This window comes from Venturia canescens, chromosome 1 (assembly GCF_019457755.1).
Source record: "Venturia canescens isolate UGA chromosome 1, ASM1945775v1, whole genome shotgun sequence".
Classification (NCBI taxonomy): domain Eukaryota; kingdom Metazoa; phylum Arthropoda; class Insecta; order Hymenoptera; family Ichneumonidae; genus Venturia; species Venturia canescens.
In genome coordinates this window covers 8,521,064-8,546,352 of record NC_057421.1, presented here as the reverse complement: position 1 = coordinate 8,546,352, position 25,289 = coordinate 8,521,064, and the positions used below count along the sequence as shown (strand labels likewise).

General features: G+C 38.9%; 1 protein-coding gene across 1 annotated transcript; it reads right to left on the bottom strand.

Moving 5' to 3' along the window:
- Nucleotides 1-13,610: 13,610 nt before the first annotated feature.
- Nucleotides 13,611-18,127, bottom strand: LOC122418993 (doublesex- and mab-3-related transcription factor A2-like). Its single transcript, XM_043433206.1, has 5 exons — nt 18,100-18,127; nt 17,328-17,429; nt 15,224-15,531; nt 14,344-14,659; nt 13,611-13,942 (listed from the first exon to the last, which is right to left on the bottom strand). Exons 1-5 carry the CDS (start codon nt 18,125-18,127, stop codon nt 13,611-13,613), a joined length of 1,086 nt encoding a protein of 361 aa, XP_043289141.1.
- Nucleotides 18,128-25,289: the final 7,162 nt, after the last annotated feature.

Below are 25,289 nucleotides of genomic sequence, written 5' to 3'. Positions count from 1 at the left end.
CAGTAAGAATCAAAACTGATAAAAAAAATGGGAAAAAGAGAATATTCAAAGTTCCCTCTGTTAGCGGAGAAATATTTTTCGGAAAGCCCTATTTTTTTATCCCCAATTCAAATTTTATTTTCCTAATTAAAATTTTGGAATATCACCAATCGGCAACCAATTTTCAAACATCGTTGCCATACTCTTGTATGACTACAATTATGAATATCTGCAAAAAAAGTTTTCGTTCGGATTCAACCCGACGACATATCTAAGTGCACGTCTCTAATTCTCACCGAGTATTCGAAAACTTTTTATTCATATGAACGACAATTTGATCTCTAAGAAATACACAAATTACATTTTTAATTTTTGAAATTTTCTGCATTTTTTACACTCAGTGGATTGAAAGTTTTTTCCACCTGGGAACTAAATATTTTACAGTAAATTTCAGATTTCAAACTCTGAGACATTCACGTTTCTTGGGGTCTAAATCAGCATTAATAATTTATCAGAAACTACAAGTATTTTCAGTCAACCGTCAAGCTGCTTAAAAATGGATGATTTTAAGAGCATGAACGACTAACCTCACTTGGAATTTTCGAAATCCAAATTCTTTGTCACAGTTTGACCGATTAAATAAAGGCTCTGTCAACCTACGCAGGACGATGGTAAAAATCGGTTGACAGAGCCTTTTTTAACGGTCAAACTTTCAAAGAATTTCGATTTCAAAATTTGCAGCTATCTCTCTCTCTCTCTCTTACTCACGGTTGCGATAAATCCATCCTCTTAAAAAGCCGTTGAATTTACTCGACGAGTAGAATCTTGATGTAATCAGGAATTTTGTGCAAGGAGGAGGAACAAGAATAATTATGATTCCCGTTAATTTGCATGGGTTCGGTGTTAATGGATAATTTTGTTTCGTCGAAAGAGGAAAAAAAGTAAAAAAAAAATAAAATAATAACTATTCAAACAAGGTATCGAGGGAGTCACGTCAAGTGGCGGCAGGAAGTTGAGTTGGAAATAAGGGTTGGTGGAAGCGAACGAGAGGCGAAAGGGAAGTGGAGGCGAATGGAAAGAGATATCGTTGCGTCAAACGACACAATGCTACCAGCCATTTTCAATTTATTTCAAGGGCTTTCTCCGATGCTACTACCACTGGGTGGTGGTGGGGTAGTGGTGCTACGAGCGTGGTAAAGATGGTGATGAAAAAAAGAGAGCGGGCGATCGAGCCCCGAAGCGAGGTATGAGAACGAGAATTAAAATGAGAATAGAAGTGGAAAATGATGGTTTCGGTCACACCGCGCTGTGGCTCTATGTATATGTTTGACGTGCGTTGCAATCTCGTGTAAATATAAATGGAACATTCTATGCCAATTCTAGTTCGATCGGTGTGTTCCTGATGCTTCTAAAAAAAAAAAAAAAAACAAAACAAAACAAATCAAATATCGTAAAAACAAGATTTGGACGTAGAACAATTAACTGAGTTGATCGAGGCGGAATAAAAAATTTGTGCTTCAGCAGTGGAATGGTCGACGAAGACTCGACCGTTCATAGAAATTTCTCAACTGTCAAAACATGTGATTGTGACGAAATTCCTTAGGAATCGAACGGATACGATTGAACTTTTTCGTGTACCATGATATTTTATCGATTCAATGATCACAACCGTTTTTTCGTATGATATAACGTGCCCAAAATTGCTAGGAACTTTATCCGAGTGGCACGAATTAGTTTTTTTGAAGGTTATGTGCAAAAAAAGTGTTTTGCTTCGTCTGAAAGTCATTTGAAAGTGATAAGCGTACTGTGGGCTACGAAACTTTCTTATTTCAACAATGATATAGATAACATTATTTATTCTCATATATTTTTCTTTCACCGTTTCCGCACTCAGCTCCCTCGTCGTTGGTGTCGTTGTTGTTGTGGTATTATTTCTTCCTTTTTTTCGTGGAGCGTCTTAAGAGTCACCGTCCCCTTTTCTGCCTCGATTGCGGCCGTAATTCGAAAAACTTTCGAGGCAAACAAAAGTAAGGACTTTTGTTCCAAGTTTTAGTATACCGCGCGGGATCTGTCGCGGTGCTCACAAATTGCGGGTCGATAGAAGGATGAGGCAGGAGCGCGTCGGCATCCGCGAGACCAGCGACGCCCCAACAGTGTTTTGTTCTCTTTGTCATTCTTCTGGGCAGGCATGATATAGTACCAAACTGCCGTGACTCCCGAACTGTCCTTTGCCACGCGTCAAATTTACCTCGGCCTTGTTCGAATACGAGCCCTGTACAATCGCCCGTCCTTTCTTTTCTCTTCCTCCAACTTCAACCGCTCTGACAAGCTTACCTTTTTTTTCCATCCAAAACAAACTGATCACCTAAGCATATTTCAAATCAAATGTACTTTGACAACATTTTTTTTCCTGTTTTCATCATTCAGTTTTTCCCGATTCCGTGTTCATTCGTTTCTCATATTTTTTTCATTTTCAATTTTACAACGAACCGAAAAGCACTCCCTTTTCCATTGTTATTTTTAAATCCAATATTCTCCAAAAGTCCCAAATATTCGCTCAATTTCATTATTACAATACGACCGAAAGTTTTTGTTCATTGGAAACGTGCATGTTGAACATTAACCCTTAGTGTGCACACCTTCACAGTGAGACATTTCGTGCACATGGGGTCACTTTGAGCCCAGGTCATTTTTGACATCGAATATCTCGGTAACTATGCGCTTTTCGGAATAAAAGGTTTAGTCACTTTTTGCAGCGAATTGATCAAACTTTAAGGCTGCAAAGTCGGATTTTCAAAGAAATCTTTTTTCATTCTTCAAAAACGTGCTCAAAGTTGATGGTGCGCGTAAAAAGCACTTTTTCGGTTAAATCTCTCGTAAAAAATTAAATTTTGAGTTTTGAAAAAAATTCTTACAGAGTCTTACAGACAAGGGTCCATGCTTTAAGGGAAAAATAGTCCACTTTGCAACCGTTCCAAAAAGTGTATTTATTTTGGAGTATGAAGTTGGCTCTGCAATATTGGGGGTTTTACTTATGAGATGCTCATCTGTAAATGCTGTTCATGTGAGAAAAAAATTTTGGGGTCAACCTGAGCCCGGATGCACACTAAAGGTTAATTTGGCAATCGTACTATTTTATTTCACAAGCCACACGTATAGACAGAATCATAGACAGAAAAACGAGGGACCAGGGCAAAACGTTGCAGAATTATTTATTTTGTTTTTTAATTTTTTCAAGATTGCTAAATTTTTTCAATAATGCTAAAAATGCAAAAATACTAAAAATATCGAAAATTTCTCCTGTTTTTTACACTTTTTTCGTGATTCCTTTTTTTTCCTCTCACTTTTTTGATGCTCTCGTACAACGCATTTCGATTGCTCGTTGAAAAAAGATCAGTCAAGGTGAATTGGATTGAAATTGTAAAAAATCTGAACACAATACTTGCGGTCTCTCCTACACTATTTTTTGAGGAATGAAGTTTTCCTGCCGCAGCTTCATTTGAAAAACAGAGTTATTTGAGCAGAGAATAGGAATTAAAATCGGAGTCTTTGTACTACAATTCGTTCGTCAACGAATTCTCCTTTTTTTGTACTTCTCCGAGGCGTGTGCAGAAATGGATTAAAAAAATGCTCAAATCCTTCGACATCGATCGAATCTCTCAATAATTTTATTTTTGAAGTTTTTGACAACTTGGTTCGACCTGGTGCCCCCTCGGTTGGTAGAAAATCATTCGATTTTGTTACTTATATTTATGTCGCACTTCGAACGGGATTTACGACACCGCAATGACAGTTGAATTCATTGAAACGTATTTCTTTAAAATTCTTATCACTTAGCTCCCCATTTTCAATCTATTTAATTATAATAATCCTTTTAACTTGAACTTGGTAGCTTTCTACGGACCTGCAAACGACGTCGAAGCTCGAGTGGATCATGTGGGATTATGAACGGTACGAATGCGAAATAGAATTCGGCCGGGATGAGGAGGACGACGAGGAAAAAAATCAGAATGCACCCCTTCCGACCCTCGTTTAGGACCACCGAGAGAAAGAGAGAGAAAGAGAGAGAGAATATGTAACGCAAAAAAGCTGCGCGAGCAAGTTGTGATATTGTCATATATGTTGATTTCAGATTGAGTTAAGTGCTCTGAGGGTGAAGGCTCCATTTGTTCGACACGTGTCAAACGTTTGGCCATTCTGAAGGAAACTTTTCAATCCCTCCTGTGGGATAAAGCAGACCCAAATTACGATTATTTCAAATAGTACACCGACCAATTTTACATCAATGTTTTGTCGAGTGTGCAGACTATCGAGGTTGAAGCTGCGAGCAATGATTGTCGTGAGCAATTTATACGGGGTCAGAATGAAATTTTATTGATAGCAATGAACATTTTTGAAGGCATGAATAATTTGTGAAGACACAACGAAATCGACGATTGAAATTTCTTCGAATTTTTCACGACACCAAATCCAATTTCACACGCTTTATTGGCCATTGAAATTTCGTCATTTCGAATGCGAATTTTTCAATTCATTGGAACAACGAATAAAATTTGGATGCTGAGTCCAAGTCGATGGTAAAATAGTCACAAAATCACAATTCACAAACTTCCTTTGAGCCAAAGAAAAACTGTTCAACGAATTCGGGCTTTTTTCAAACGACTTTGTTGAGGAATTGAGAAAGGGAAAGGGAGAGAGAAGAAATGAAGCGATTAGAGGGCTAAAAAGGGGTTAATAGTTGCCGACCTCAACGCTGGCATTCGAACTGATCTCGGGGTTGCGAATTCTAAGGGCGTGGGACAAAAAGAGGGTGAATTAAGTTGCGGGTCAAAACACTGAATGGTGATACTCACAAATCGTTCAAATTAAACGATAAATTGAGACTCGCAAACAGGGAAAAAAATCTGCAGTGCTTCAACCGCATACGTTACTGGGGGTGTGATATTATGTCACGATATTATGAGGCATTGAACTATGGATATTGATCGAACGGCTCATTCGTTCTGGCCAACAATGCTACGAGATTGAATCGAGAAAATGTTTTTTTCGCATCAAATACTATTGAATTATCGATCCTTGTTCCGAAATGTCGGACCTTAAGGGGGGGAATCAAAATTCCGTTCAATTAACGTGCGAGTACAAACCGGGAATGATTATCGTACTCGATCGTACTGTTTTTCAGAATCTCATGCCCATCAGTAAATCACAGTCAGAGTAGGGAAGACCGGGAGAAAATGGAGTACTTAAAAAAGTACAAAATTTTTCATTCACCGTTCTTTCAATTCTTTTATTTTTCTCCAAAAATTAAAAATAAATGAATTCCCTTAAAAATTTCTCCTTTTCTTATATTTTTTCCAATTTTCTACTTTAAAAAAATGTTATTTTTTGATACTTTTGTATAAGAAAACGATTTTTTCTAGTGTCATTATTTTTTCTTGAACGTGAATTTGTTCAATAATTTTCTTCACTATTATTTATTTAATATCATTATTATGAAGCAATAAATTTATAATGTTCAGATTGTAGAATGATCATTGAAATTTGAATGAATAGAAAACTTGTACAAATTTTTCAAGGGCCACAAATGCCACAAAGAATAGTTTGCTTTTTTTCATTCCTAAAAAGGACGCTACACATTTAGAGGTTGGAGAGTAAGAAGCGAACGAAGCTGCTGAAACTTCTGAAAAGTACAATGTTTCTACAGTTACCTCGCTTTGCTCCGATTCTCTTTATTTCGAAAAGAATTCCCTTAAAGTGTTTGAAGTTCAAGATTGAAAGTAATCTCAAATACGTGGAACTTTGAACTTTCAGGGGGTTCACAGCAATCGTTACAATCATGAAAGTCAGTGGCACAGCTTGATTTCAGCGTCTTGCAATGTTTCGCAAACCTTACAATGTCGAAAAGGTCTGAAACTCGACACTGCATCCGTTCGCAAAACTGCCGTGGAAGGTGAACGAGCGTCGTATTAGCGAATTCGCAGCAGACCGATGAGAGGCAAAAACACAAACGAAGACGAAGTTTAGGGAGCGATCGGGAAGCAGTGCGGCTCAATAAACTCCCGGTTACATGCGCACATTGGAAAAGAGAACGAGTCTGTGAAGACGGTAGAGAAAAAAGAAGAAAAAGAGGAAAAATAAGAAAGCGAGCGGTGAAGATGGACCTGTAATTGAAATATTGAAGAGACGCCGAGGAAGCGAACGCTGGGGAGGGCTTCGCGGAAGGGAGAACTGTTGAGTCACTCTGGATTGATACGAATACGTTCAATCGCCGTTCCGTTTCCTCGTTCATGAAATAAATGATTTTTGGCCAAGACAATAAACTCGGACGACATTTTTCGTCATCGCGAACTGTTAGAAACACGATCTTGACCAATAATTGGTAAATAAATGACCAAGTTCATGAAGAAAGAAAATCAATGGATAAGATCATTTTATTGACGAATTTGCAGTGTACGAATACCAGGAATTATGAAGCTTTCAAAATTTGATATGCGTGTCAGCGACTACCCATTTAAGGAAGTTGAGGCATTAGAATGAAAATGATGTCATCGCTTTTAAACCGATTGCATCTTATAAAGTGAAGTGTAAAAAAATCAGTTAAATTTTCAGACAGTTTAGGAGCATCGTTGCTGAGAAAAATCAGTAACAATTTGGCCCAAATAACATGTAATCTTATGGAAGTGAAGAAACATTCAGTGATATCTCCGTTAAAAGTGATGCTAAAAATATGAAATTTTTTGGGCAACATGAGCAAGGCTTGCCGAATAATGTCAATTTTTTTCAGATTTATTGGGAGATTTGCTGAGATTATATTAATAATAATCTGTTTCCCGTGCAGTTTTTTGAGGCTAGGATCGTCACCGTTCGTGTTTTCGACTGAGCTTTCACCAGTTTTTCGTCTTTTTTCCCCAACTTTTATTTAAAGTGTATGCAACATTGCCAAACTGTAAACTGGCCTAACTTTTGAAAGGTACAGATCATAACTTTTGGGTAAAAAAAAATGACTGTACAGCCTCAACTTCGTCCTTAAGGAGTTTCGGTACACAAGTCAAAATATTAAGAAATTGATCAAATTTGGTGATAATGTTCTTCAACGTCAAGTGCGAAAACACAAATTTTTTCAAAATTTTCTTCTACTTAGTTATCGAGTAATTACGCATTAAAGCAGATTTTTTATGCCCGGAATGTATACCTACATATATGGAAACGCTATGCTTATAAACGTAAACTTTAGTGATCAATTACTCGATAACTGTGTAGAAGAAAAATCTTAAAAAATTTGTATTGGCAAATTTGGCACTAAAGAATATGTTCACCAAATTTTATAAAATTCTAAACTTTTTGAAATTTTTTATGTTTTTAGCATGGTTTAGCATGGGCAACATTGTATCGCCTGTACCGAAACTCCTTAAACTCTGTGTAAATTTCAAAACTTTCAAGAACGTCGTTTCGTGCATGAACCATCTTAATGAAAAGACTGACAATCAATAAACTTCGTCGCGAACCAAAACAAAAATACAACGTCATGACATATCATTTTTTATATTATCCTCGGCTCCTGAACATATTCCGTCTGTACATAAATGCTTTCTTTACGATATTTTTAACACGAGTTGATTTTCATTAAAAAATTGTATTTTTGTGTCACAGTAGTCTCAAGCACGTGTGGCGGGGCTCCGAAATATAACAAATTGTGAGTTTGGCACAATTTGGAGTAAGATTTCGAGGGGAGCTTACGGGGGATATTTGTCTCTCACCCTGCCAACGGGAGTCATTTGTCTGAGGGCTATTTGAATTCATATGAGTGCTGAGAAAACTCGTCGCTCAATCTCGCAGACAGCACCCGCCCCAATTTTGGAGTTTTTTGGAGGGCCGCGCTTCGGTATTCGGGCGAAACCTTCGTGGTGAATGGCACGAGTTTTTTGAATTTTTCCCAAGGCGTGAATCATCCGAAAAATTAATAAAAAAAAGTCTGTACGTTGGTCGGAGTAGAGCGTTGAGAAAGCGACGTTGAATCGGACGCGTTCAGGGCGATGGAGATTTTGTAATGGGGAAATTATTCTATGTGAACAATCGAACAAATAATTTAATTAATATTAAACGCGAACATTTATAAATGTACCTATTGTGTTGGAGTATTTGACAATTAACCAGAAATGCGTGGAGCATACACGCTCGTATTTCGATTTCGATTGCACAATTAAGTTAGTACGGGAGCGAATCGAGTCCTCTCGCCTTCTCTCTCCTCTTGTGTTCAATCCTTTCGTTTCCATGAACTCAAACTATCATGAAGTATTTCAATATCCGTTTCGACGTATATCTATAGATCATTAGTGTACGGACACGTGTGCAGATATATTGGATTTAGCCTCGACTTCGCATTTGCGCCTCCAATTCCGGTTCTTCGTTAGCTAACTATGCTCTCATTTTGCTTCAAACTTGCTCTCCTCTGCCCCCTTCTCTTTCTTGGAGTCGAAAATTCTTAGTTTTATTGGAATCCCTCGTCTTCATCAATATTTCATCCCATTTGATTTTCCTCGTACGAAACGTTTTCTTTGGCAAGGGAATGGCACTGAAAATCGTTAATTGCAACTCGCGTTTGTGAGCCTCATTGAGTCAGGGAGCGAGAAAGTAAATCGAAAATATACACGGGGAAAACGAGGCTGAAAATTAAGGCCTGAATATACTATTTCAGGGATAATACATGCGCACTGGATTGCAGCATTTATTCGAAGAGCAGTAATAACAATTGTTTTATCGACCATAGTAAAAAGACTCATACCTTTTATTCAAAAGACTCGAGAGTCTTTTTCTCTTTAACCCTCTCGGAAACACGCGCTTCCAGGCCCAATAAAACTGCATCGGTCAGTAAGCTCGGGGTTCTAACTGCCTATTCCCATCAAGCAAGGTTAGATTGCACCATAGATACTCCTAAACCAAGAGATAAACTGCTTTAACCCATCGAAATATCAATATGAAGTCGGCGTTTCATGTTGAGTTGGCGTTGTGTGAAAAGGTGCTTTAGTTATCGCAAAAGAAAAGTGAGTACACATTTTTATTTCGTGCACCAAACGTTATTTCCTTTCAAAGGGAAGTTAATATGATGTATTTAAGGTATTCGGTGCTAGATTCATTCGTAAATTTTCATGATTTTGCTCCCCAAGGACCAGGTGCTGCGCGCAGCGAGTATTCAAAAATTCATATTTCCCAACAAAAAAACTGAAATGTCACAATGGATTCGGAAACTAGAAAGTATTTTGATATAAAATTATGAAGAGAATCATTTTTCGTCAACGCGAAATAGGTCTCGATCTGAGAGAGTTAAGCATAGTAAAGAATGTTTTCAGTCACTTCAAATGTTCATATTATAAAGCATGCTCGGGCAAGCCTGAAAAAAAAATATTTGTCTGGCAAAATGTCACACGTATTCGGTGTACATTCGTGTATTTATCATAGAATTTACTATGATGATAGTCGAAATTTGTGATTTACAATACATTTCCACTTGTCAGTAAGTGCTGGTCTGACATGACGAATAACTTTTTGCTATGGACATAAAGCTGTTTAGAATTCAAGGGACGAAAAATAGCAAAATTCAAAAAATATTATGCTGTTTGTAATCGGTGGCTGAGTGCTTTGAAAATTCTTGAAAAATAATATATTCCTCGCTGTACAAAACGAGTCCGTTTTCTCCGTGTATTCGGTTGGTGCATGAATTTATGCTAGGAAGCACATGCTGGTATTGACAACGAGCGAACTGCCGAAGATTTTATTTTAAAGCGATTAGACGCACGTGACGAGACGAACAAAGAAATCAACCTGCAATTGACGAGCCGAGTGTGTGACGAATACGAAGACACCGAGGGATAAAAAAAGCGTTGTAGGATTCACGAGGGAAGGGTTGTCACAATTATTTTCACGATTATTTTAATCTACGCTCTTGTGTGAAATGGTTTTAGAATGAAATCAGAGCGTAGCTTAAAATGGACACTGAAAAAAGTGATTCGAAAAATTTTTCTAACAAGTACCAAGTTTATTGAGCATTTTTAATATTGAAGCAACGATTTCCATCGATATTTCAAAACCATTCTCGACTACGAATGCTTTCAGTAAAAAATCGTTGTTTCCACCGAACCAGGAATATTTTAGGCTTGCAAGCAAAAACTTTGATTTTCAAGTTGTGTGTCCTTAAAAAACACGCAGATGTACTTTATTGTTTCCGAGTTTCTAACAACCCTTGGAGTGTAAAAAATGGCGAAGCCACCCCACTCAAGAAAAAGCATCTTCTTTTTCCAAGCGAGCTTTTCGCCTCGGGGAATAATGATAACAACGCTATAAAGAGAAAAAAAAACGAAGTATAATTGAACCTGAATAGGGTAGACTTTTTAGGGTTGCACGCAAGGATCAGAGTTATATTTTTCTTCCACATTGCGCGTCTTCAACGCCCTAACTGTGCTGGTGTCTTTTATAGCCGGTCTATGATAATTTTATTATTTCTTTCACAGTATATTATACAGACAAGAAAATCGTCCGATAAAACCCACTCTACCGCTTCTCGACCTCATAGAGAACTGAACATTTTAGTCACGAGCGAAGTATTCTTACCGTGTGGCCAATCAGGGTCAAAAGTCATTTGTCTACCGTCTAGTGTGCTTTTTATTCCGAATAAAAAGGTACAACTGGTGAAAACCACAATTTATGTGGTTATGAAATTGGTGAGACGAATTTAGGAATCCTCACTAATAAAAGACATTTTTTTTCCAGTAAAAAGAGGCATAGGAATTTTTCGGTCCCAAAAAACTGCAGCGAATTGGATGGGAGTCTTTGGTGGCTGAAAATATCTCATTCGAGTAGCCATTCAAGTTCTAACGAACGTAAATAAGTTTTAGAGAGAAAAGATCAAAATGTTAACTGGAAAAATGTCGTCTGGATCGTTCAAAAACTCGCTTTGTAAAATATCAATTTTTTATGAATAGAGTATTTTATAGGATGTAAGAAAAAATATGAAAATGCATGCTTATGATAGATTTCGTAAAAAGTAAACGAGAAACGTCAATATTTATTCATAAAAATGCAATGTAAATTTTATAATTCTATTTTAAAAATCGTCTTTTTTCATCTGCTTTTCAAATGTCTGAAACGCCATCCGCCATATTGGATTCCAACGTGACGTCACTCCGATTTTTATCGCGCCCTCTGTGTTATTTTGACATTTTACAAGTTATTATCACGTCTGTGGATTTTTATCATTTATTTTATTAAAATCGCATAATGGAAGGCGGTTTTGTGAAAGCAGAAAGTACATAAATCCACCAATGACAAATACGTCAATGATGGCGACGAATCCACAATTTTTGTGGTATTTTGACACTTTTGTTAATTGCACTCAGGCACGAGACACCAATGATCTACGTTACAACTGATTATTTTCACAAATCTTGTTACTTGGTCTTTCGCAGTCGTATTGTTTACCAACGGAGTGACGTCACAAGCCGTAACAGCACGGTGGCTGTCGTCTCTGCGCAAAAATTCAAAATCACAAATAAAAAATAGTTTTTAAGACACTTTTCGATATTATAAAATGAAAATAAAAATTCTACTGGTTCATTACGATCTCAGCATTAATTCAAAACAGTTTTCATAAAAAGGTGTTATACCCTATTCGATGGTTGAGCAAGAGAAAGCGACGTTTGTTCGACAGTCGCGATGGTAACAGGTGAAATCGGTCCGTTGAGAAAAAGCTGCTAGAGAAAAATACGAGATTTCCTTTATTAGATTATCCAGTCATTTTATTGAGGCATTTCACTCCATACAGATAACATCTCGTAGCACTGTAGAGTTCTGGTTCGGTTGGGGTGTACCGTGTAATGGCGAATGAATGACAAATAAATTTGGTTGAGTTACATGGTATTTCTAAAATTTCTAAAACTCTTCTAAACATCTTGTACACGTTTTTTTTGCTTCGTATGCTTATTATCATAATATATTATTTATACACATTGTATACTCGATTTTTTTTCATTACTTTTTTTTTTTTTTTTTTATATATCTTATAGCACGTACGTATTTATTATCGTTTTATCACGATGACTATTTTGTTTTTGCCCAGAAGGATTATTGTATCGATTAAAAAGTACGGCTCCCTTTATTACCATCCCGAATGGCCTTAGTCCAAATGTGTGTGTATTTGTGTGTTTTTCAACCACTACCCTTCGAGATCATTATTTGATAATTCATCTTTTTATTTCTTGACGCGACGACGAAACTTTGCTCAACGACTGAATATTCGTTGGCTCAACGAGATGATGATCGACGCCTGTATTTCGTGACCCGATATAATAGCAATAATAAAATAATAATATTTATCTCAGTACGGATAACTGTTGATTGATTAGTGCGGTTCGTATATACATTTCGTTTTTATTATCGATTTTTTTTGCCCCGCTCCTCGGAGCTTCTCGTCCTTCTTTCCTTTAATTCATTATTTTAAAACTATTCTCGTTTCGCTCCTCCGACAAGTGCGGCTTTACAGATCTATTTTGGCTTCATTATCATATTTAAAAACTTTTTCTATCTAAATACATAACGGCTGATGAAAGGGTCACATGCGTTTTTTTCTTTGCTCTGATTATCGTTATTATCTACACAGATTACGTTAGTATTTATATTAGCAAAATTATATCAATGTTTTCTAATAATGTATAGATATATATCAGCTTAATTCGTCCTCGTTCTTATCTCTAACGAGGTTAAACCAAAGGAAAATAAGTGCTGTGCACGTGAACCTTGCCTCGAGGGGGTCTACGGTCCAAATATGTCAAATTATTTTTCTTCTTTTTGAATTTTGTCTCAGCAATAATTCATTGCATTCGCGGAAGACTTAACACTCGATGCTGATTCAATATTTATCGATTAATGCTCATTTGAGAATCGAAGCCAAGAATATTTAACCTCGAATGAACAGCTTTGAGAAAGAGTCCTCAGAATCCAGTGATTCTTGATCTCTCATTAAACGAGCTCAAACGATTTCGCAAACGTAATACGAGTCTGTGACCCAAACGAATCAGCAAAAGAGAAACTCAAAGTTTTCGACCCATCCAAACCCGAAAACGACTCGACGTCGATCACTCTGTAAATTCTGTAAAATCCCAGCTGTGTAAAGCTCGTAGGACTCGCGCTCCGAGCTCGACAATGTTTGGGAGCCTCCCTAAATTTTGGGCGCTCTCGATCTTCGTAAGTTCTGCAACCTCGACGAGGCTGGTCGAAGCTCTCGCGAGGTCTACCAAGATTCAGTCGCACATGTCCAGTTGCACGGCACCAGCTCAACGTGGCACAGGATTCGTCGAAATCTCTCATGCTGAGGCTCGAGAGCCCCAAAGTTTATGGGTTCTGTGGAGTTTTCCAGGTCTTGAAAGTTCGTGAATCTGGGAAGACTGCGAGGTCCGTCCGTTTGGTTTGTCAGAGGTCATCAAGCTCCAAGGTTCGTTAGGTCTTGAAATATAAAGTTCGCAGTGTTTCCTCCTGCGGCATTGATCGATAACGTTCAGCGCGATATTCCCGTGGTGACTCGTTCCTTTTCGTCGTTGATGGTTTTGCTTTCACAGGCGAGACCATGACATGAATCGTCCAGGTCACTCGGAGTAACTAGTTTTGTCACTGGCATCGTCAGGGCTCGTTTCACGATAATTATCCGCAGTACCGTTTGCGTGAACGTTCTGATTCGGGGGTCTGATTACGGTCGGTAGATAACCGGTGCCGGTGTACGGGGCCGCGAGAAATCTGTGACGCGTCGGCGGCGTTGGACCGCAATAACCGGCTCGCGATACGTACGCGGCTGTCACCGACGCCGAGGCTGCTGACGCCGCAGCGGCCGATGCCAACGCTCCGGCGAGCGGCGAAAATGCTGATTTTGGCTGCAGCGAATCCTCGCACACGAGAACTTCCATCGCTGATACAACGTCACCTGTATAGTGAAAAAACGGACATCTCGATCACGTTGGAAAGCATCGAAAATCGATCATCAAATGCTCGATCGAACTCGAAGACGATAATTATTGATCGTTTCAAATTTCAACATTTTTTTTTCGTGCCTCGAAGCAGAGCCAGAAATTTAAGGAAAAAATGAAGAGCAAAGTGGTCACGAAGCGAAATGCGTACGGGCTCAAATGAAATTTGATTAGATTGCACTTTCGAAATATGCGCATTTTTTTCCATTTTTTTTTTTCAAATTTGAAATTTAAAAAATCGAAAAAAAATGAAATTTCAAACAATTGGAGTGAATGAAAATACAGCTGCGGAAATTCACGCACTCGTGGGAAGAGAGCGTTTTTCGGATGTTTTTCACTGATGAGAACATTTTTTCACCTTTACACCGATGAAGGAGAGCTTCGACATCAGCACGGCGTCTGCCAGGGAAGACTCGGAGCAAAACGTCAACGGGGGATCGTTGCTGTTGCGGCTGTTGCTGTTGCTGCTGCTGAATTTGTAGCCCGCATGGTTGCTGAACGTTTTGCATCTGCATTTGCATCTGCATTTGGATCTCTCGAGGCTCGTGAAGATGATGCGTGTGATGCTGGTGTTGATAGAGAGTCGCTGGTGAGCAATATAAAGAATTCGCGGTTGGTCCGTACAGCGGAGCATACGGGGAGAAATGTGCAGCCGCTGCGACTGCTGCTGCAGCCTGAAAAGTAATGTTATCGAGGATTAAGTCACGTATTTCACTCGGGATCCAATTTGCAGAGAAAAAATTTCGAAGAAATACATTTTTGGAAAAAGGAATAAATTCCGAAAGGACTTTTTTCATTTTTGGATAAACATAAAATATTGATAAATTGATAATGACAATTTTTGAAACATCTAATTTTGAGAAAGGTCAAAAAATATTGAGAACATAGAAGATTCACGAGGAAAACTGAAAGTATAAACGGTTCAAACGACTCAATTTATTGCGGAGAACGTTTCGTTGATGCTAAAATATTTGATTCCCCTGCCATTCTTTTGGGAATACTCAGTCTCGATCCGGTTGGATCCACTTTGTAACGAGAAGCAATGGGGGATGAAAAACGGAAGAGAAATCGACACGAAAAATAAAAAATAATCGTTCAAACGGTTCGTGGTTATGGGCGATTGGAAAACTCGACAGAAGAATGAAATTGGGGCAGGGGGTCCTCGCTAGCTTTTTCTTCGCCACCGTCGAGTCGCTTCCGCGTTTCTGATATAGGAAAAACTGTAATTTTGTACTCACCGCGAGTGAGGGTGTCGACGGCGACGGCGGGCTAATATGCCTCGGCTGTACGAGGTCGACCGGCTGCATTATCATCTGGTTCTGTCCATGCGAGTTTAAAGGACTTCCAGATTTCCTCAAACTAAGATTTTCAGGAACGGGAGTGTCCACTCTCTGGGGTGTGAGCGCGGGTGTCCGGGGAGGTGTATGATTCGGACTCGGCGTTCCTGGCTCGACGCTTCCGTCTTCCGATTCGTTCACGCTATTTTCTCGCTTGCGCTCAATCGTTTGAAGTCCTGCGCCCGGTCCTTCGCCGGTTGAACCGGCCGCTGCAATCATGCAAACGGCTCGTTTGTATTTCCGTCTGGACCGATTTAATAATCCGTAAATTAGGGGAGACCCTGAGACGTTGGCCAACGAGGCAAATTCACTGACCAATGGAAAGACCGAAACCATGCAGCGTAACCACATACGCGTGGTTGATTTCGTTGTATTATTTCAAACTCGCGCGTAACGATTTTCTTAAGAAAGTCTTGAAATTTACGCAGGCTTAAATAAGAAGTCGACTGCACGCATATGTTGTTGAGATAAACGCGTTTAAATACGAAGAAAAATACACGGGGTCGCAGCGACCGTGCGTTAAAAATCGTTTATCTTTCCATATAACGAATGAACGCTTCTTGCGAAGCTTATGAAAAACGTACACGATAACAATGAAGTACATAATGAAGGTTTGGGAAAATATTCGAGTCGATTGTCTTACCAGTAATGAAGATAGAATTGAAAGAAAAAAAAAAGAAAAAATATGTCAACTTATAATATTCTCCGAAATGCTATAGTTCATTAATTTTATCAAGGAAACAAATTTTGAATATTTTCGAAAACAATTGGAAACGCTGTCGCTCCGGTAAAGAGCCTCTGCGGCAGCGACTCGTCATAACATAAATGTACGTGTCTCAGAGTCGATGCCGCGATTCTAGATATTACGTTAAAGATTGAAGGAAAATGGTAACGAGCACTCGTGTAACCTCGCATTTGCTTATTTCGGCATTTTGTTTCTTCTTGGCTTGGCACAGCCTTCTGTATTTTTATTAATACTTTTTTCTTGGTCCATTTCCCTTTGGGCTCTCTGATGCGATTTTTGACATAAAAAACTATAGTATTTTCGCCAGGGACGAGTGAAATTTGGGGTTCGGTCAGTGACGGATTCCCGATTGATTAATGGCTTGTTATTTCATTCGCCAAGAGATAAGTTAAAAAAATTTATTTACAATTTCGACTATAACTCTGACGTTAATTTAAAGTGATTGTATCTTTAATTAGGGAATAAGAATCGATCGAGTTTAAACACCCATAAATCCTTCGGGCATGATCAAGAGACGCGGTAGCGGCTCGACGCCAAGTATTAAAAAAAAAAACGAAAGTGTAAAAGAAAAGTCAGCGCGAGCCCTGCCGCACTCTTATATACGCGAATATGTCGATTTATGACGTCATAACGTTTTTCAAACCGTTCTCACGGATAAACCATTGTAGTTAAAAATCTGAAAATTAGTGATAATTTTTTTTCGATTCTACCTTACTCTATTTACCAAAACACATATTTACGTCGATCTTTTCTATCTCCATCTGCCTCTGATAAATCGTATTACTTGAATTTCCTTTCGTAACTCACTTGTAGTCGATAAAAAACATTTCCATGCAGTGAATATTTTTTCTATGTAAGAAATTTCTGTAACTGCGTCAATGAACTTCTGCTAACTAACGAATGACGAATATTTTTTCGTCGATTCTGATAAGCCTACTTTTTTTCCATTGATTTAACTGACACGTCGTTACCAGGTGGAAGTAGAACCAAAAGTGAACTCGCTCCCACCCCTGGGGTCGGTTAACCCACAGAGGGATCGTGGGGAAACGAGTTCAAGGCTCACTTCGTTTCGGAGTTAAAAACCTCGACGTATACTCAGTCAAAAATTGTTTCTATTTGAAAGAGTAATTTTAAACACAATTTGAAGAAACATAACAAAAAGAAATAATAATTGTCCGAATTTGGAAGGGTGCAGGAAGCACCGAAGATCTCTGAAAACCGTGCAATCCAATTTTACCCAAGAGCGTATTATAATCTTACCAGTAACGTGATCCATAATATGAAGTTCACTGCCCGAGTCCGAATCCCTGTCGCCATCGTTTCTGATATGATCTTGTAACGTAATTTTCGCCCGCTTGGCACCTGCACAGAAAAAACAGTAAAAGTGAAATTCGCAGCGGAGTTTGCAAATTTCAACAACAAGAAAACTTGTGCCAACATATATTCCCTTCGGTGGCACAAAAATGTGGAAATCCCTCGAAAATCGGACTAAGAACATCTCAATACTTGCAAAAATACTAAAACAATTCCCGCACGGTTTCCAGTCCCCCAAAATTCGGCTTCGATCCGCTCCTCCAACGAGCAACAATATAAATACTTTTTTCGCGAAATACGTCGAGAGACTCTGAATAAACGAAAGTGATTCACTCTGCGAAAGGTTATTTAACTATCGTACATTCGTTCAATTATGTCGAACACTCAACGAGAGTAATGAAGTGAAAAAAAAGTTTCACCAGTGGCAGGTCAAGAATAGCAGGAGAGTTTTGAATAGGAAAAAACGCCCGAGGAGGGGCGAGCCGCGGTGGGATCGCGGCTAAAGGAGGAAGAGCACGAGAAAAAGAGCAAGATAAATGTGTATCTTGTACACTGGACTGGAGGGAGACGAAAGGAGAGGGTGAAATTTGAAGGTACATAAGAGTAAGAGCAGCGAGCCTGGAGAAATTGAGAGTAGAAATAGGAATGGGCATGGAAGTTGAGTTGAACTTACAACGTGCTGGCTATACTATCGCTTAATAGCACTCGAAAGTTAAACCAGGGGGCACTTGTGGCTCTTGGACCATTATGCAGAAAGCCCTCTATTTGAGGTCACCGGCGACCCCTCTTCGTTTCGTTGAGGATAGAGGTTACGTACATCTATACGTACTTTATGGTAGGAAACGCACACGTACGTATGTGGCGACGTGTAGGTGCAGGGAGCACGGTTTACGTGGGCTACGCAAACCTCTGCAGCGAGCAGCACCACACCCTTGGATATGTTTAGTCCTTCAATGGCGCGCACGTGCATTGTAAGCTTGCTCTCGACACGCGTCCCTTCCTGTTATATTACTCGGTACAACTATCTTCCAAAAAACGCCTTCGATATTTTGGCTTTGCGAATTTTCCCCTCTCTCTTGCCGATGTGGCTCCGTAACGCTGCTTTTTTTCCCTGGGTGATTGTTCACTTTTCTATTCAGATTCGAACTGAGTCTTATCGTTAAATCCTCCGCTGTACTAATGACCATTTTCTTCAATTTTGTGTTAACGCGATGCATGGCTGGATTGTTGTGGGAGTTATTGAAAAAATTTACTCGGAAGATGTCTCGGGACGATCTGATTAGTGAGAGGGGTTCGATTCGTCGAGAGCGCGAAAGAAAAGATAAAGGTTGACTGCAGGTCCAGGTGGATGATAGAAACAGGCTGACCGGACCATTTGCAATCGGTTGAAGCTTGCCGGAAAGCTTTTTTTTCGTTGTCACATCACAGAAACTAGTCGCAGCCATCGTAATTCGGTAACGAACAGTGTCGTTGGGCTTTTCTGAAGCTTCGCTATTCGCGTTGCTCCATTTTTTGTTGATTTAGAATTTCACTAATTTGAGGAAGATCGTGCGTTACTTATTGCGATTGAAAAAAGCGACTAAACTTTTTTGCTCTTTTCATCATCAAAGAAACGATGATAATTCATTCTCGCAGTTATTTAAATTATGTCTAACTTATTTGCTGAGATTCGTAAATAAATACTTTCGGCGTAAAATCGTCTTTCACCGTTTGTGTCGTTATTACTTGTTAACTTCAAATAAGTGTTTTCCTTTTTCCATTCCAAAGTGATTTTTTCGTATTCTCGTTTTGGGCTCTTTCAAGTTGGGAAGATCCTATTTCACGAAATCCAAATCGTCGCATAGGAAGTGTGCCTGCCACAAAAGCCAATGTATAACCCTCCAAAAACTGTGATTTTCGGTAATTGTTTTCTCGACAACCAGACGGTAGATCCTATAATAATTCCGGAGATAGATGCGCGCTGTATATTTCTAGGATATTTCCAAATGTCAACTCTCAAACTTGGAATTTTCGATTTGCATTAGATTCGCGAGATAAAATTCAAGCGAGAAGGGAGGATGGATCGTCCTTCATTTGTAAAAATATCTCCACAAAAGGCATTGAAGGAGACTCGAATTCGTGAATTCAGTGTAGAGTTGCGCGACTGTTTCGCGTGTCCAATTGTTTCACGACGAGTGCTGTGTAATCGCGAGTTATGAAAAATCGTCTCGTCTCTGTCTCATTTCCGGAGGTGCAATATTTACCGTTTCACATTCACTGTCACACAGTCCCTGCATATAAATATTGGAATTCGCAATAAAATACTCGAAACATATGGCAAGGGTGAAAAAAAAGACGAGCCAGAATAAATGGAGGACTGAAAATACTTTTTAACAAGACCAGTCAGTTATGTGGGGACGGGGGTGCTGGAAATACGCGCAAGCACTCGAAACGCCAGCAGTCAGTTCATACAGTAAAGGAGATATATAAAGCGTGCTCCGCCCTCCTCTTACACGCGGAGTGGCCGAGCGAGCGATTCACGGATGAACGGATCCGTATAATACACTGTATTCAATACACGCACGCACTAAATACATTCGCGTTAAAACTGTATGATCGGACAAGCAATTTTATGGAAAAAACGACGATGCACGTCCGCTTTTTTGCAGGATAAAAGGCCTGGGGGGGATGACGAGTCTTTGAAAAATCACGTGAAAAATGTGATGTGCTCGATCGATGAGAAATATCGATGATAAAAAATGTGATTTTTGAAATTCATCTCTGAACGACGAAGGGAAAAATGAATAAAGAGAATCGACCTCTTCGTTTTATCACCGCTGCGAGAGTTCGATGCCAGAAAATGATGTAATTTATCGAAGGATTAAATAAAGAGAATAATTGAGGAATGGCATGGGAGTAAATTCGCTGTGGCTCATGTTTGCGGACGGACTTGGCAATTATTTCTAACAAGTTCGATCCCCGGGCTCGCTCACTCAAATTCTCCATGCCCCGTGGAGTCCTCGCTCTTCGCCCTCGACCAGCTCAAATTGGAGGCAAACTTCGCGATCTTCAGAAATCGTACAGTTTATTCCTCGCTTACAATTTCGCTTCTTCTCTGTACAGTTTAATTATCGAACGCTTTTTCACTTGATAGGATCCTCCGCGAATCCACGATGTTTTATTACCAGCTCGGCATCACTTACTTTCTCTTTTCAGATCCTTCGAGCATCCCGTGCCCTCTTCCCCTTTCACCAACCACTTCGCATCTCTTTTTAACAACCCGAGCTTCAATACTCTTCGAAGGTATCGAGACAACGTTATGCACAGCACAGCTGGGAACAAACGAGGATCCTTCGCTAATTTTTAGTTCAAAGCTCTCCTATTAAGGCATCTACGAAGGGTGTCGGTCCCAGCAAAAACAAGTAGAATATCAAGAGTTCCAAACGGAGCTTGTGTTTCTGATGTTACGAATAAACGCACGAGGGAAACGAAAAAATTGGAATTCACGTAGCTCGAGGGAACGTTCGAGGGCAAAAGGGAGTACCTGAGAAAATATAGTACTCTTTAGAAATGAAACAGTTTCGTTTATTTCTTGCTGTCCGACCCCGCAAGAACTGTGTGACGTTTTGCAATGAAATAAAATTTTTCTTTCGGGCAGAACCGATTAGAAAAATTGTGAGTTTTCTATTCTCACTGCAATTTTGATCCAATTCATCGTATAAAAGTATGAAAAGAAAATGAAAATTTGGAAAAAATGAAAATTGAAACTATTGTGCAAAAAGGAGAAATTTTGGGGCAATTCTCGAAATTTTTGTAAAAATATAAGAAATTTAATGAACGGAAAATAAAATCCGTAACTTTTGAAGCATCGCGTATCGCCCCAGCACCCCGTTCGTCCGAGTCTCTCCTAACAATGCGAGGAGATATAATCAGGAAATAAAACACCCTACAAAGTGGAAATTGGTTGATTTTCATAAACGCAGTTATCTGCTTTATATGACTTCAATTCTTTGCATCTTTTCGATCCCTCCCTCTGCATAGTGGCTCGCTCCAGCATTCAACGTCGATTATATTCTTCCCTGCTTTATACGTCGGTTCGCGATATATGAGAGAGTGTTGTATTACAAGAAGGGTTCGTGTAATTTGTCATGATACACTCGACACCCTCGATCCGTGCTGGCATACCGAATTTCTGTTCTTTCCCGCAACCCACGACGATCGTGTATTCTGATATATGCTTGCGCACGTCCGCGAAGGGTTTTGCCACACGAAAAACAATTTTCCATTTGTGTGGATCAGCAAAATCGTCCTCGTGCTATTGCGACACATCGTTGTGTCGACGAAAATTGATTTATTCGCGAATTCATTTCGCGATCAACGCCTCCGTCACTGGATGGCGTCGGTGCTTAAATTTTAGCCGAAGTAGTCATCGGTCCAAGTCACTTTCGAGTTCATTCGATTCGCTCTGATCAAAGTTTCGTGAAAAAACCTGCTCCAAAAGTTGAGGAATAATTTCAACGCTTCGCAGCTTCTTTACGCTATTTGAGAAACAAAGTGAATTGACGCTCACCTTGTTTCTCAAATCCCCTTTTCCCATCGTTCTATCAACCCCATTCTCGTATAAATGTAAGAGGATCGAGAATATGATCGCGAGAATGTGACGCGTCGGATGCTGCAGGAAAATTGCCATGCGAGAATTGATATCGCGAGGGAAATTCATCGTATACAAAAACGCATGTGCAATCAAACGCAAAAACGAGATACATCGACCTTCGTATTCGCTGTGTGCACACACACACACACACACTCGGTTCGATGAACTCGAGAGGAGTTGCAAACGCTGTGTATAATGAAAAACATAAAATATATTTCCGGCTAAAGTAGATATGGCGTATATCGTGGATTAAAATACTCCAATATCTAGGGAGATATCGGTATGTCATGTAATGCTTCGAAATGTAAGGAATGCTGACTCCTTGAGAGCCTCGGGATTCTCTCACCGCCCTTCCACCGACCCTTCCCTTATCCTTGATGGTTATACGTTTGTCCATATAAGTATACATCAGTTCAACCTCATAATATCGAGCACTACACTTCACAAATTCCGCTTACTATTGCAGTATACATATATTAAGTGTGAAGAATTCCACGCCAAATTCATAAACATCTCTCACCCTTATTGTGTCGTAAACGTTCGTTCGTACTTGATTGTTCTCATGCATCCCATCGATAGAGTATTATCTTGTTTCCTTTCTGCAACTTATCATTTTTCGAAGGATACACAAATTGAAGGAAGCTCATGCGTTACTTGTGACTCAAAAAAGCAACCGAACTTTTTTGCCCTTTTCATCATCGAAGAAAAGATGAAAATTTATTCTCGTTATTATTAAGGAAGTTGAGGCATTAGAATGAAAATGATGCCATCGCTTTTAAACCGATTGCATCTTATAAAGTGAAGTGTAAAAAAAAATCAGTTAAATTTTCAGACAGTTTAGGAGCGTTGTTGCTAAGAATAATCAATAACAATTTGGGCCAAATAACATGTAATCTTATGGAAGTCAAGACACATTCAGTGATATCTCCGTTAAAAATGATGCTAAAAATATGAAATTTTTTGGGCAACATGAGCAAGGCTTGCCGAACAATGTCAATTTTTTTCAGATTTATCAGGAGATTTGCTGAGATTATATTAATAATAATCTGTTTCCCGTGCAGTTTTTTGAGGCTAGGATCGTCACCGTTCGTGTTTTCGATTGAGCTTTCACCAGTTTTTCGTCTTTTTTTCCCCAACTTTTCTTTAAAGTGTATGCAACATTGCCAAACTGTAAATTGGCCTAACTTTTGAAAGGTACAGGCCATAACTTTTGGGTAAAAAAAATGACTGTACAGCCTCAACTTCCTTAAAATTATGTGTAACTTATTCGTTGAGATTGATAAATTTATATGCGTATGCGCATAAATTCTATATTTTATCCAGCTATCTATATTTATCTATTTTTAAACTATATTTAGTATAATAAACTATATTCTTAGTAGCTATATTTTAAACCAGCTGCTGGCTCTCGTCGTGTTGTCAAACCTTCCACTGATTTTCGCCGATAACAAGGTTTTCTCGAGGCATCATTGATAATCGAAAACATTATATTTTCTTATTCTCGTTGTTGGCTCTTCAAAGTTGGGAGGATCCTATTTCATGAAATTCAAATCGTCGCACGGAAGTGTGCCTGCCACAAAAGCCTACGTATAGCCCTTCAAGTAATGTGATTTTCGTTTAATTCCGGGAATAAATGAACGCTGTATATTTCTAGGATATTTCCGAATTTCAACACTCAAAGTTGAAATTTTCGATTTTCGTTATAGACTCGCGTGAACTTTCTTACTGAGAAGATTTTGGATTGGAATTCGATAGCCAATCCCTCGGTGCGAACTCAATTTGAGATCGCACTTTTGTACTTTTGATCAAAGACGATATATTTTATCTTTTTTTTTTAATTTACCAAATTAATTTCACTCCATTCAAGAGTTACTGTTATATAAGAGACGAATTGTATTGCCAGACACCCCCAGCAACCCCATCAGCATACGCGACCCATTTGTATATAAGGCTGGCGACATTCTTCGGAATTATAATTCAATAGCTATTGTACTTCGTATACTCGATCATAATAAACTCTGTCGATATTGCATTCCGACTGTATTGCGGGGAGACAAAGGCCAAAAGAATTTCACATTTTATCCACCTCTCGGTATTACATGTACAGGGTGTCTCAGGAAACAGTGTCGAGATAAAAAATAATACGGTGGGAAAAGTACCTCGAAGTTTGTGTCAAAGTTACGTTTACTCGTGGACACATTTTTTCTATTTTTTTTCTAGGATCTTTCGTAAGATGTGGTAAGAGCTCGATTTTCATTTTTTCGAGAACGAGAAAAAAATCAAAATATAATTCGAATTGAAGTCGATTTGAAGTTGAAACGGGATTGGATTCGAATTGTCCGAAATTATTTGGGTTTGTAGAAGAACAATTTTATCTGGAGTTTTCTCGATCGCTAAAATGACTCTATCAGCGAGGGAGGTCCAGCCCGATTGCAACATAGATCGGGGCCGCGCGCCTGCGCAGAGAGAGCTCGACGGGGAGGGTAATTCGGTGCTCTGCAGGAGCCGTTGAATCCTCAATGCGAACATTGTGCATACGCAGGTGTGGAAGAACATTGTCGGTAATAAATTCACGAAATGACTGGACTCACGAAAAGGTGTCAAAATCTTTAAAGTTGTTGCTTAACATTTTTGACGTGAATCGATGTCTATAAAAATGTTTCTATTTGTTGATGAATGTCTGCTGAATGGACTGTTTAAAAAAAAACTGAGGTTACCGAACTCATTTTGGAGAAATTAAATGTCGAATTTTAGTCAAAATGTCATTTCATTGCATCGGTAAAAAATGGGACGAAATCGTAACCTTCACACTTTTTTGCTTACATCACTCTTATTAATGAAGAAATTCATTTGAAAAATGACACTTCGAATCAGGACGATATATAGAATGATTTAACTGAAAAGAACAAATAGTTTACCAACTTAAATGACAAGAAATCACCGAAAATGTGGCGTAGAAATGTGGCAGAAGTTGACATAATCGAGAATAAATGTTCTATCAACCTTAAGTGATTAAAACAAACTTATTTATGAATAAATATTAATATTATTATTCACACACTTGAAAATTTTCGCATTTTTTATCCGAATGAACAGTAATCATTCAGTATCTATAAGCTTGCATTGCTGACGTCACTCAATGTATTAACATAGGAGCTTCGTTTCTTACCCCCACCTTCTAAAAAGATTTAGCAACAACCTTAAAGTTGTAGAAAAAAATCAACGTACCATGAAAAATTTGTAATGATTTGAAGATTTTTGAATTTACATTAGAT